The sequence below is a fragment of the Bufo bufo genome, chromosome 1 (assembly GCF_905171765.1).
Source record: "Bufo bufo chromosome 1, aBufBuf1.1, whole genome shotgun sequence".
Taxonomy (NCBI): domain Eukaryota; kingdom Metazoa; phylum Chordata; class Amphibia; order Anura; family Bufonidae; genus Bufo; species Bufo bufo.
In genome coordinates, this window is record NC_053389.1 from 518,845,729 (window position 1) to 518,859,752 (window position 14,024).

The 14,024-nt window shown below is 41.5% G+C and overlaps 1 protein-coding gene across 1 annotated transcript in view; it reads right to left on the bottom strand.

The window, feature by feature from the left end:
- The window catches only part of CTTNBP2 (cortactin binding protein 2), a 164,589-nt gene that overhangs the window by 18,737 nt on the left and 131,828 nt on the right, over nucleotides 1–14,024 (bottom strand). The window contains exons 11-16 of the mRNA XM_040411467.1: nucleotides 13,926–14,021; nucleotides 11,532–11,611; nucleotides 6,221–6,307; nucleotides 6,039–6,138; nucleotides 4,636–4,791; nucleotides 4,363–4,550 (exon numbers count right to left, since the gene is read on the bottom strand). Of these exons, the coding sequence (XP_040267401.1) occupies nucleotides 4,363–4,550; nucleotides 4,636–4,791; nucleotides 6,039–6,138; nucleotides 6,221–6,307; nucleotides 11,532–11,611; nucleotides 13,926–14,021 (707 nt within the window). The remainder of the gene's footprint in view (nucleotides 1–4,362; nucleotides 4,551–4,635; nucleotides 4,792–6,038; nucleotides 6,139–6,220; nucleotides 6,308–11,531; nucleotides 11,612–13,925; nucleotides 14,022–14,024) is intronic.

Below are 14,024 nucleotides of genomic sequence, written 5' to 3' on the forward strand. Positions count from 1 at the left end.
TTTTTATTGATGACCTATCCTCAGGATAGGTCATCAATATCAGATTGGCTGGGGTCCGACACACGGCACCCCACCGATCAGCTGTTTGAAGAGAAGGTGCGCGCTGTGCCAGCGCTGCCTCATCTTCATTGTTTACCTGCTCGCTGTCGCATCCGCAGCGGTGAGCAGGCATAATTACACCCAAGCTGTCCCATTCATTTCAATGGGATGGATCGCTCCTATAAAAGTGTATCGTCCCATTGAAATTAATGGGATGGCTTGGATGTAATTAAACTTGCTCACCGCTGCGGATGCGATGGCGAGCAGGTAAACAATGAAGAGGAGGCAGCACTGGGGTGCCAGGTGTTGGACCCATGCCGATCTGATATTGATGACCTATCCAGAGGATAGGTCATCAATACGAACAGCCCGGACAACCCCTTTAAGGTCATAGACAGTTGCCTAAAATGGAGAATACCCTGTGCAAGCATATGCAAATAATAAATTGCATGACAAGAATACTATAGCGCAGTGTTTTGCAAACCTGAACTCAAGGAACCCCAACAGGCCATATCTCATAGTGGAAACATATGTGCTAGTTATTGATTTAGTGATTAAATCAACTAAACTGTATACAGCCTAAGATTCCTTGAGGGTAGGTTTGGAAAACACTGTTATAATTTAGTGTCCAAATAAGAATGGAAAGTAGCAATAACCATACAGATGGAGTGCACTGAACAGATCCCCTAGAGTACTAAGGCTAGGTACACATCTGTGTTACAGTATTCCGGTAGTCTGTTGAGGCAGAGGAGCGGACTACCAAAATTACTATATCCAGCATGGCCATGCACCACAGAGGCCCGCTGGATCCCCATCCACTATAATGGGATCCATCACATTTCCAGCAGGAATGCCAGCTTTCTGTCATAAAAAAATACTGCATGAAGCTTTTTTCCGTTAGAAAGCTGGCATTCATGCTGGAAACCTGACAGATGCCCTTATACACTGCGTGCAGAATTATTAGGCAAATGAGTATTTTGAGCACATCATCCTCTTTATGCATGTTGTCTTACTCCAAGCTGTATAGGCTCCAAAGCCTACTACCAATTAAGCATATTAGGTGATGTGCATCTCTGTAATGAGAAGGGGTGTGGTCTAATGACATCAACACCCTATATTAGGTGTGCATAATTATTAGGCAACTTCCTTTCCTTTGGCAAAATGGGTCAAAAGAAGGACTTGACAGGCTCAGAAAAGTCAAAAATAGTGAGATATCTTGCAGAGGGATGCAGCACTCTTAAAATTGCAAAGCTTCTGAAGCGTGATCATCGAACAATCAAGCGTTTCATTCAAAATAGTCAACAGGGTCGCAAGAAGCGTGTGGAAAAACCAAGGCGCAAAATAACTGCCCATAAACTGAGAAAAGTCAAGCGTGCAGCTGCCAAAATACCACTTGCCACCAGTTTGGCCATATTTCAGAGCTGCAACATCACTGGAGTGCCCAAAAGCACAAGGTGTGCAATACTCAGAGACATGGCCAAGGTAAGAAAGGCTGAAAGACAACCACCACTGAACAAGACACACAAGCTGAAACGTCAAGACTGGGCCAAGAAATATCTCAAGATTTTTCTAAGGTTTTATGGACTGATGAAATGAGAGTGAGTCTTGATGGGCCAGATGGATGGGCCCGTGGCTGGATTGGTAAAGGGCAGAGAGCTCCAGTCCGACTCAGACGCCAGCAAGGTGGAGGTGGAGTACTGGTTTGGGCTGGTATAATCAAAGATGAGCTTGTGGGGCCTTTTCGGGTTGAGGATGGAGTCAAGCTCAACTCCCAGTCCTACTGCCAGTTTCTGGAAGACACCTTCTTCAAGCAGTGGTACAGGAAGAAGTCTGCATCCTTCAAGAAAAACATGATTTTCAGGCAGGACAATGCTCCATCACACGCGTCCAAGTACTCCACAGCGTGGCTGGCAAGAAAGGGTATAAAAGAAGAAAATCTAATGACATGGCCTCCTTGTTCACCTGATCTGAACCCCATTGAGAACCTGTGGTCCATCATCAAATGTGAGATTTACAAGGAGGGAAAACAGTACACCTCTCTGAACAGTGTCTGGGAGGCTGTGGTTGCTGCTGCACGCAATGTTGATGGTGAACAGATCAAAACACTGACAGAATCCATGGATGGCAGGCTTTTGAGTGTCCTTGCAAAGAAAGGTGGCTATATTGGTCACTGATTTGTTTTTGTTTTGTTTTTGAATGTCAGAAATGTATATTTGTGAATGTTGAGATGTTATATTGGTTTCACTGGTAAAAATAAATAATTGAAATGGGCATATATTTGTTTTTTGTTAAGTTGCCTAATAATTATGCACAGTAATAGTCACCTGCACACACAGATATCCCCCTAAAATAGCTAAAACTAAAAACAAACTAAAAACTACTTCCAAAAATATTCAGCTTTGATATTAATGAGTTTTTTGGGTTCATTGAGAACTTGATTGATGTTCAATAATAAAATTAATCCTCAAAAATACAACTTGCCTAATAATTCTGCACTCCCTGTAGTGAATGCGGGCCCCAATGGTGTGTACTGCTATGCCAGATACCGTAATTCCAGTAGTCTACTCCTCTGCCAAAGCATACTACCGGAATACTACAACACAGCTAAAACAAAAATGGACATGACTTTAGGAGGGGGCATGTTTCTGTAGTGGTTTTGTTTAGATCTCCAATGAACATCCAAAAACCTATGATTCTTCGTAAATCACCTTTGCATGAAACTAAGGGCTGTATCAGACCTGCCAATGGTCGGCCAGATCATCGCTAACGAGAATTCATAGGCATACTCGTTAGCGATGAAGTGACTGTGTAATATAGCCCTAAAAGTGCCGCCGATTACCAGCTGAATGGACAGATCTTCATTCATCGGGCAATCTCGATTTTTAAGTATGCTTAAAAATCATTGTTGTCTGCTGTCTAATCACGATCTGCTGCCGGCAAACAATGAGTCAGTATGGGGACAAGCGATGGCATTAGTGATCGCTCCTCCCCATACTGCGGAGGAGATTGCTGCATGCAATAGCAGCGTTCTCCTTCACTAACCAGCAGGCGATTGCCGGGAAGGAACGCTTCCCCTTCCGACAATGCCTGCTAAATCTTTTAATGTAATACAGCCTTAAAGGTGTGCAGTTCGTATTTGGCCACATTGGACAAACAATTTTTATTAGAAAGGACTCACAATAATTAAGTGATCATAGGGAATCCCACTGCTGGTACCCTCAACAACCAACCGTAATCAGTTTCCTAATGCCATTTGAACAGGGGTCGTCTAAATAAGACAACCCCTTTAACCAGTGATATATTTGAGTATTAGAATCGTAAATTCTAATAGCAATGGAAATGCCTTATCAAGTATTCAAATGGATGGTATTGCAAAGGCATGCATAACTAATACCTTCCAATTAGTTTCAGTTTTTTTAAAGATGTACTGTAGCTCAATATCTAAACCCATCTCCTAATCACTAATGCGAGTTCTCTTACATTTATAGATCAGCATGAATTACCCTGCACAATGTGACGGTAAAACATGTTGCACAGAACTCCTCATTAGTCTTAGGCGTGTTCCGCGGCCGAGAGCGCACCATGGTATGTCGGGCTGGATTCCTGTTCAGAGCAGGAGCGCATGGCGTTGCTATGACGCCGTGCGCTTCATGCCGCCGCCGCTGTACAGTAATACACTATACGAGTGAGTCATAGCAACCAATGACGCCGTGTGCTCCTGCTCTGAACAGGAATCCAGCCCGGCATACCACGGACCGCGGAACACGGCCGTGTGCATTCGGCCTTACAAACACAGCAAGGATGATCAATAGTTCTGCATTCTGGATGTGCTGAGGCTACAAATCAATAGTGACCTTTCTCCAACAACTCTTATTAAGGACATGGTGATTATGTAAAAATTCAATGGCATTTAATTATTTCACACTTGTAATGTGAATGCAAGAAGTATTTTAAGTAGACCTATCTTGTCCTAGACCTAATGCAACTGCTTTACAGAAGCTTGTCCCCTAATAAACTGTGCTATTCTAACATATTCTTCTGCTGAATATTAAAGTGTACTCATAGGCAAAGGAAAAACCTAGGTGTAAAGCTTGGTCTGCTTACATTTTTGTATATTAGTGATGTGTCACCCTAAGTTTACTAAGCTTAGGATTTGGAGAACGAGAAGGTAAAGAGAAAAGTATTTAAGCACCATTTCATGTCTCTGGAGAACCCCTTTATGCTAAACACATAAATCAAATGTACAGAAAACCCCTTAGAATGTGACTTGAATAATGTACCGTAATGTAGGCATTAACCATACTACAATAATTAAAGTTATACCTTCAGTAAAACCTTCCTCTTCAAAACCTTCTGGAGTAAATTGTGCATTGGCTCTCCATCCCACCTCAGCTGAACCCAACGGAAATGCTGCTGAACTAGTAGTTCAGATCCTTGTAGACGCGATCTTCCCACTGTACCCATCAAAAAGCAATCTTCATGGAAGTAATATGCCTCGGACACGCCGTTTGCTAAAAAAGCAAACACATAAGATGTGACAGTGATAAGTACAACACTCAAGAAAGAATCAGTACAAACAATGTATTCATTACTCACCTCTCTGAACACAGAATGGATTTTCCAAGCCTCGATTTTCTAATGAAGACATTAAGTCTCCAAGCAACTCCAACATGGAGACCTTCTCCAACTTTTCCAGAACAATAATGGTTTTCTTCTTTGATGGAGGGGTGTCAGTAACTGGAATCAGGCAGCCTGAACAGAAAAGCAGAACAGGTAAAGAATATACTGGTAACCCTACAGGATAACCAGAAAGAAACAATGGCAGTAATCACTACAAACAGATAGCAGTTCGAACAATCATGTTGCTAGTAATAATCAGCGTGTCTGTTGTAATAAAATATGTTTGTACAACCAACTTAAATGTATAGTATACGGTAAATCACAGTGATTTTTGGATAGGTCATCATTGACCAATTTAATATAAAAGCGTAGTCTAAAGGTGTTGTAAATGATACACTGCATGCTACCACATTATACCGTACAAGAGACTACCGGTTTGTTGAGGGTACGACCATACGGTCAGGTTTCCTGATACAGTTTTGGAAGAAGAGAAAGTATAAAGGACAGATACGACTTCTCCTCATTTTTGAATTCTCTCCTGGTTTTGGCTTCCAAAACTACATGCAGAAACCTGACTGTGTGGCCGTACCCTAAGGGCTCATGCACATGACCGTTGCCTGATTTGCGGTCTGCAAATTGCGGATCTGCAAAACACGGATACTGGCCGCATACATTGCGCGTTTTGCAGAACGGAACATTCGGGCCATCATAGAACAGTCCTATCCTTGTCTGTAACGTGAACAAGAATAGGACATGTTCTACATTTTTGAGGATACCACGGAACGGACATACAGATGCAGACAGCACACATGGTGCTGTCCACATCTTTTGTGGCTTCACTGCATGGGTCCGCATCCGACCCACAAAAAATGCAGATAGGATGTTCATGTGCATGAGCCCTTAAGGCATGCCTCATGGAACTAAGGGATAGAGTACGGTGTGCGCAGCGAGACACACACAATTCGGAGCTCTTAGCTGTTAGATACATACGCTAAGCATGTAAATATGAACAGAATAAGTGTAGAAAGTGGATTATTTTACTCCACAGATATAGTACCAGATCAAAAAAAAAAACAAGTGTCTTACACAGATACAGTAAAATATCCAAACCTATAGAAACTAGTTACTACAAAAACATACGATAAAAATATAGACCAGAGTGTACATGGGCACGCAAAGGACCACTCTGTGCACATGCCTATATTTACCATACAGTCAATATTAATGAACGTTAATATCACTTAATGATAAGGCAGGTAAATCAATAACTACCCTGACAATGGATTGATATGACATAAATGGAATAGGCATTAGGTAGTCAGCGCATTTTGCGGTTTGTTCTAGGACAACGGCATCACGTCATCTCATAGGCTGCTTACCCGAATTGATGAATATGTCTACGAGTTGCTGTTTCGATAACTCAGACTCCACCTCAACCTTTACAATATCACAGCTAAATCCAGTCGCCTCTTCTTTGTGCTGTCATGAAAAGATACCATTTATTACTCTTCTAGAGCTGTACATATGCAGCCATACGCAACAAGCAGCCACCGCATGATACCTTGATGCAGCAGGATAGCTGATTCACTATGTACTCCTGAAGGCTTCCTTCTGGACCTTGGAAGATAATATTGTGATACTGTTCAACCTGAAAATACAATGCTAACATTAGTAACCTCCATATACATGGGAATGATATAAATAATGTCATTACAATACAACAGGTACATAAATGATAAATCAATCATTTGTATACGTGACATTGAATGCTTCCATTATTCACAGAGAATAGTATATTACATTACCATGTAGTAGTCATTTAATGCATATAGGAGGTCAGATCTCTTGATGGTATTATTTTACGGAGAATGGTCTAATGTGTATTTGAAAGTCCTGACTCTCCCCCGGACAGATGCCGTTGGGAGAAGATAGATTGAAGTGATTCTTTTGTTCTCTCAGGAAATAAGCCGCCAGCAGAAGAGTCTGACAGCAGCTTCCTTCTGTCACCCCACTGAATACACATACATGTTTGGCAGAACCGATCATGTATGTGTACTGAAGAATCGGGGAGATAGCGAGTCGTCAGCCAAAAGATCGTTCAGCAGACAGCTATTGAATATGTGTGACTACTAGAGATGAGCGAACTTCTGTTTTAAGTTCGGCGTCTAAAGTTCGGCTTCCGGTTAGCGGAGGATCCCGATATGGATTCCGAATTCCGTTGTGGTCCGTGGTAGCGGAATCAATAATGGCCATGATTGATTCCGCTACCACGGACCACAACGGAATTCGGAATCCATTTCGGGATCCTCCGCTAACCGAAAGCCGAACTTTAGACGCCGAACTTAAAACAGAAGTTCGCTCATCTCTAGTGACTACCTTTAGGCCTCACTCCCATTGGAGAAAACTTCTGTCAATGAGACATTGAGGTATACTTACTAATGTTTTAGACACTTTTTGCAACTCTAGAAAGTTTCGAAAAGAGAAGGAATGTGGCTTGGAAAAAGAGGAAGTGGCTTAAATTCACCAAAAACTTTTGCACAAAATGTCGTTGTAAAGTAATCCAACCAAGAGGTGGCAAGGAAGAGAAAAGTGTCTAATGTGTCGCGGAAGAGGCATCATATCTATCACACATTGTGAGCCACTGAACAATAATGGTAAAGGCAGCTCTCACCTCTTCCTCTGCTAGATGAGCAAGGATACCGCACCTGGTTGCAGTTGAACAAATATTGGAAGAAAAAACATCCAGCTCCACGTCTAAGCAGGAAACACTTTTTATTGATGCGGTTAAAAAAATCTTCATACAGGATAGTTTCGTCAACGCGTTTCAGACCATATGACAATTTTGGTCCTTCCTCATGACATCAAAATGGTCATATGGTCTGAAACGCGTTGACGAAACTATCCTGTATGAAGATTTTTAACCGCATCAATAAAAAGTATTTCCTGCTTGAACATGGAGCTGGATGTTTTTTCTTCCAATTTTGTGAGCCACTGTGACACATTTGGCAACCTGGTCTAGTTTTGGGCTGCCTATATTTACAATACTAATAGTAAATCTCCACACCTGTTTCTCTTATCATATATTTGACTTTGAGAGGCCATTTTCACCTGAATGGAAACGCTTTATCAGCGTGTACCACCGATAACCAGGCACATGACAACATAGACATGATGAGCAGCAGAGCTTATCTTAATATGGTCTAGGTTTGGGTTCACGGTGTCATTTGCTTTTAAAACATGAAATGTGTGTTTCGAAGAGAACCAACATCAATATGTTATCAGAATAGCTACAACTGGAAGTGTTCAGGTGATGAGCTTGCTGGCCTGTAGGTAATTCAAATGGACGTTGCTGACAATTAACCTGAAAAAAATCGCAACGCCCTGAAGAAAAGCTTCACTCCACTATACAGACTGACGATGTGACACAGACAATATGTCATAGCAGCCCGCTTATGCCATCGAGCAGCAACCACACTGGCATTTTGGGTTAAACATATGGGGAACGCAAGTCCCTTCTATTTTGACAATAATGGTTTTATTAATATCTAATTTGCATCCTATATGAAGATATATATATATTTTTTCACCGGTACTAAGTGTGAGGGCGTTGTTTGGGCTCACTAGCCCAACCGTATTATTGTTTGTTTTTTGCCGAGTGTTTTATCAAATGAGCAACCGGTGTTGACAAAATTGCTGAACATTAGTTTGGATCATTTATGTGAAAAATTTTCTGATGCCTATTTAAATACTGCATTGATGTCCCCTGATGAGCCCATTTTATGTACTGGGCGAAACGCGTTGGCATGAAGGGACCTATACTTTGTATGTAACTATCTTTGGAAATTGAAGGTGTCTTTTTGCATATAAGGATATAATCCGACATTGCAGAAATTGCATTGGGCATCTATTCATCCATTGCTATGTATTCAGCAAGTATTCATTTTGATGTACTCAGCAATGATTTATTATTTTGATGTACTCAGCCTTCATTATTTTGTGTATTTAGAGTAGGTCATTGAATAGACCCGTTCTATGGCACCTTATCTTGATCTGCCTCTATAATCCATCTTCAGGGCCATCCAAGGGCTATGAGTAGGTTCCTGAATACGGGATCGCCCCTATCGGGGCGGCTATTCCGTTCTATAGGCAGGGCTATATAGCATAAAGTGAGAATCAGGGAAAGGTAATTAAAATAAAGGCAACGTTTTAGATTTGGGTGGTATTTTGTGAGTAGTCTATTTGGATCTATACCACTTCAGCATATTGACCCTCTGACGGGTTACTGTCTTAACTGTGATTCTACAATACAAAGTATAAGGTTCACACAGGAAAATGTGCTGGCAACAGTGATTTTGGGTGCTGCATCAAATATGCTGTCACCCAAGAAATAAGTGTTTTGCTCGTGATTGGTGGCACCTTTAAACGGGTCAATCATTGGGGGAAGGAGTGCACATAGTAATATTCGCCCCTGATAACTGTCCAGACCCATGGCTGGTGTAAAAGGCCTCTAATTGTGCATGGACATCATATCATATAAGATCCACTTATAAAAACACAAAAGCAGAACAGAACAACCATGACAACCCCAGAGCAAGCAGTAATATAAACAAGTTTGCCATGATTGCATGAATTAGAACATCTGGAGAAGGCAGGAAAAGAAATAAAAAGGCTAATTACAATGCGTCAAGATTTTCCTCCTTATAGGGAATGTGTCATCAGAAAATGACCTATTGTTGAAATCACATTTTTATGTTTAACATATTTTTAAAGCATTTGTGATGTTATTTTAAATTTTCCATGTCAATATTTATATTTAAACTAAAAAGATAAAATCCTGCAGTTTTTGCACTGGCCACTAAGCCTAATAATAGGTGCCACTTCTTGGTCTGTACAGATCACTTTACTGCAGTTAGCTGATTATCTGTTATTCTAATCCTGCCTATAATTATGTCACTTACAGGGAAATATCCTGGTGGGCTGATGCCCAGGGGGCCGCCAAGCCCCCTTCTTTGTCGCTGGTCGGGTACATAGTAAGCTCTCAGCAGTAAATAATGTCAATTTGGACCCACCACAACATGGGGCCACTTTTAGTTTATTTTCCAGGGCCACTTTAAATTCCCAGTCCGCCCCTGCCTTTGTGTATAGATAAGACAGGGTCCACCATTCACAAGAGGTGATTGTCAAAGCTTATCTATTCTTCCCTTGTACAATGACCTCTGCATAAGTCACAGAACATGCCTGGAAAACTCTCCCATAGAGGTCAATGAGGGCCCATGGGGCTGCTGTAAAGCAATTTTTATAGAATAAAAATATCTGCAATCAGAAAATAAAAAGAAATTAGAAGAAAATGATGTGTGTTACTATCTGGTTTTATGTGGTGACACATTTCTTTCAAATCTAAAACTTAAACGTATGAAACCTCTATAAGTTGTGCTTCCACCTTTAGATATGATATGGAGAGAACCATGTAGTCACCTGTGGATACATTTCCCTAAAAAAATAGTAGCTCTATAAGGGGAAAATATAATAAAAGTCATAGTCCCATAGAGCCATTACTCTTTTAGAGGGGAGTGAAATCATGAGCGAGCTCCATTTAGGCCTTAAGTTTTTCAGGATGAAATCAAGCTGCAATGAAAAAAGAGCAAGCACTTACAGTACTTGCCAGATCCCCCGCCAATGCTCCGTTTCTCCTAGCCAGGCTCTATTTACCTGGCTGCAGCGGTGACATCACGTCAATTACATGTGACCACTGCAACCAATCACTGACCTCTTTCTATGCACAGCAGAGGCCAGTGATTGGCTACATAGGTAATGTGTTGTCAACATGAGATCACCACTGCAGCTGGGTAAACAGGACCCTGCCGGGCGTGGGTACTTACCTGTTTTTCACTGCAACCTGTTCTAGTGGGTTGTCCAGGTATCCTGAAACCAGACAACCTCTGTAATATTGAATGGCAGTTTGTTATAATTGCCAGATTGTTAATGCTATATAAACACACACTGTATGGGCCTGTATTGCAGTTTTCTGCACCGTAGCTTTGCTGGGTGCATTTATAAGGGGTGTAAACACCACAGATTTGTGCAGCAGTGTGGATGAGGTGTTATGAAATCTCATCCACATGCTGTGAAAAAAATCTACAGTGAACAATGACATGAAGTGTAGATTTGAAATTCACAGCATCTCAATTTATGCCGTGATCTTGCAGATTCCACTGTGGAATCGCAGCAACATCCACATTGAAATTTCTCTTTTGGTAGGCTTGTTGAATCACAAAACAATGTGGAGGCCTTGACCATGATCAGTGGAGATCCCAGCTATCGAACCCACGTGGATAAGGCTACTTTCACATCTGCGCTTTCCCTTCAATAGCGGGGGAAAACGCTTCCGTTTTGTCCCCATTTATTGTTAATGGGGACAAAACTGAACTGAACGGAATGTATCAAATGCATTCTGTTCCGTTTGGTTGGTCCCTATCGCGAACAGAATAACGCTGCAAGCAGCTTTTTTTCTGTTTGCGATGTGGTGCGGAGCAAGACGGATCCGTCATGACACACAATGTAAGTCAATGGAGGCAGATCCGTTTTCCCGAACACAAAAGAAAACGGATCCGTCACCCATTGACTTACAATGGTTTTAGAGACGGATCCGTCATGGCTATTTTAGAGATACTACAACCGGATCCGTTCAAAATGGATGCAGACAGTTGTATTATTATGACGGAAGCGTTTTTTTTCTGATCCATGACGGATCCAGCAAAACCGCTGGTGTGAATGTAGCCTAAGGAAGTGATGGCACACGTACTAGCAATAAGCCATCACTGTTAAAATCCTAAGCATGACCTTGTACATAAAATATTTACAATAAAACCTACCAAACGGAGGAAATTTTGCAGTGTCTGGAGTGGGATCATTGATGCATAAGCCACACTATTAAGACATCCAACCTTTGGACCTGAAATAATAAACATGAAATATTAAATACTACTGAAATAAATATAAAACGCAATCAGATCTTGTTTTTCATAGCATGCAGATAGTCTAAGCCTAAGATATAAGAGCACAAACATTTTACAGCGACTTGCGTAGAAGGCATTCACTTTCACTAGTCCATGTGCCCGATGTTGCTCGTAAAGTATGCTCCTATCTCAAGTATCCATGGCTGTATACTAGGTCACGTAAAGAGGAAAACTACAGCTCAAGCACATAGAACATGCATGTTGCACACCGATGTCCTCCTAGTCAGAACTAGATGGAGGTCCCCGGTACACCAAGCCACAATGCAATGATCACAATGAAACCTTTTGTATGAAATAGAGCTTTTTATGACCATGAATAAGTGGGAATAGGGGGGCAGCCATTAAAGCCACCATATTGTCATTACCCGTGTTTGCTGCCTAGGCTGAATAAGGATATTACTGAGAACACAGTGCTGCAAAACCATTGCTGCTAATAGGAAAAGCTACTGCCAAGGGGATGTATCCAGGCAACAGAGAAGAGCAGCATCCTCGGTCACTGATGTGGATGAGAAATGTACTAAATGAATGTCAAATGGACTGTTATATGCTTGAAATATAGTTCTAAAATATACTTTAACCAATTGAAGTCTAATATATCAGCTGAAATACATGAACTTGGCACATATTAGTCCAAGGTGCACCTCGGTAAGGCTAGGTTCCCATATGTGGGTGAAATCCCAAGTTTTCTGCTCCTGTATAGGAGATCTGTCTGGTTTCCAGTGTGGACTTTCGATGCAGCTGTATTTTCCCCTGTTTTCCTTTGCCAGATTCTGTGATGGGGGCTCCTACCACAGCCTCCTCCACAAAGGTGAACCTAGCCTAAGACCTCATGCACGCAACCCTATGTATTTTGCAGTCCACAAATTGCAGATCCGTTAAAATATGGGATACTGTTCATGTTGTATTTGTATTTTTTGGGGACATATTGACTATAATAGGTTTGTGGTCCACATTTTGCGGCCAAGATGTTTCTCTCTCTTTCCGGAATGTACATATGAATGCGGAAAGCAAATGGATCATCCGTGTGCTTTCTGCATCCCTATAGTCATTCCGCAAAAAGATAAGAATATGTACTCAAAATGGGTCCTCAAAAAATAATGCGGACTGCCTCCGTATTTTGAAGACTGCAAAATGGATACGGTTGTGTGCATGAGACCTCAAGCAGATCCTAATGGTAACGGCATGGAATGGCTTGGTATACATTTACATAGATTACAATATCAGTATTATAAATTATTATTATTATAGTACTGATGCCTATGATACATTTATACTAACACGCTATATTAAGGTTATGTGCACACTATCGCACTCCTAGAAACACAAAGGTAGGAAGTAATGCTAAAAAATACAAAAATGCCATAATGTCAGGTGGCAAACTGGGAAATTCTTAGTTCTAAATATGGGCTATAGACTATTTCTAATCACTATGTATTTGCCATCGATTTATTTACTGTTGCCGATGATGTGAGAGATGCAGTTTGCATTTCTGAAAAATCTAACTTATTCATGAATGCACGTCAACATGTCTTGTGTCTCACGGAAATATCTGCTTCATTCTGAAAGGACAAGCAGAAGCACTGACACATGAATTCCTCGCAGGCACAATCTCTTACGCAGCATTACTTCACCTCTACAGCTTGCGCAGAGACGCATCGCTATATTAATATTCCCCAGCACTGCTCCTTCCATGTGTCAAATGGGCAGATGTCTCAGAAATACAGATGAGGAAGATATCAGATTTCTCCTATGCATCAAGTCACAGAGTTGGAGCATGCATGGCGGGCACTGAAGTCATATCACTGTGTGAGAACTGCAGGACACGGAGTTGGAGTGTTAGCTCTGTTTTACTAATGGACTGTATTACTCTAAATGACAATTGACAGGCCAATCAATCCTGAGCGTAGACCGAGAAGTGAATACAGTACATCAGAAATCCACCTGTGTTTGTGACTATAATATGAGCTACACCTGCACTACGAAACCACAGTCTACTTATAGAGCAGCAAAAACTGGAATCATTATTTAAGGGGTATTCCTATCTCAGACAATGGGGCCATATCGTTAATGTCTGATAGGTGCGCGTCTCACCTCTGGGACCCGCAACTATCTCGTAAACTGAGCCGGAAAAGTGAAGGAGGGCACACCGTGCATGCGTGGCCGAAAATAGCCGAGCGTTATGCCCCCATTGTCTGAGATGGGAATACCCTTTTAATGAATCATTGCCAATTTTCTAATAATGTTCCTTACCTGGCATGAAAACCGTTATTTGATCCACCATGCTCATTCTGAGGAACTCCCATGGTGACTGGAGGAAGATCTGACCAACAGACCAGGTAGTGTTTCCTG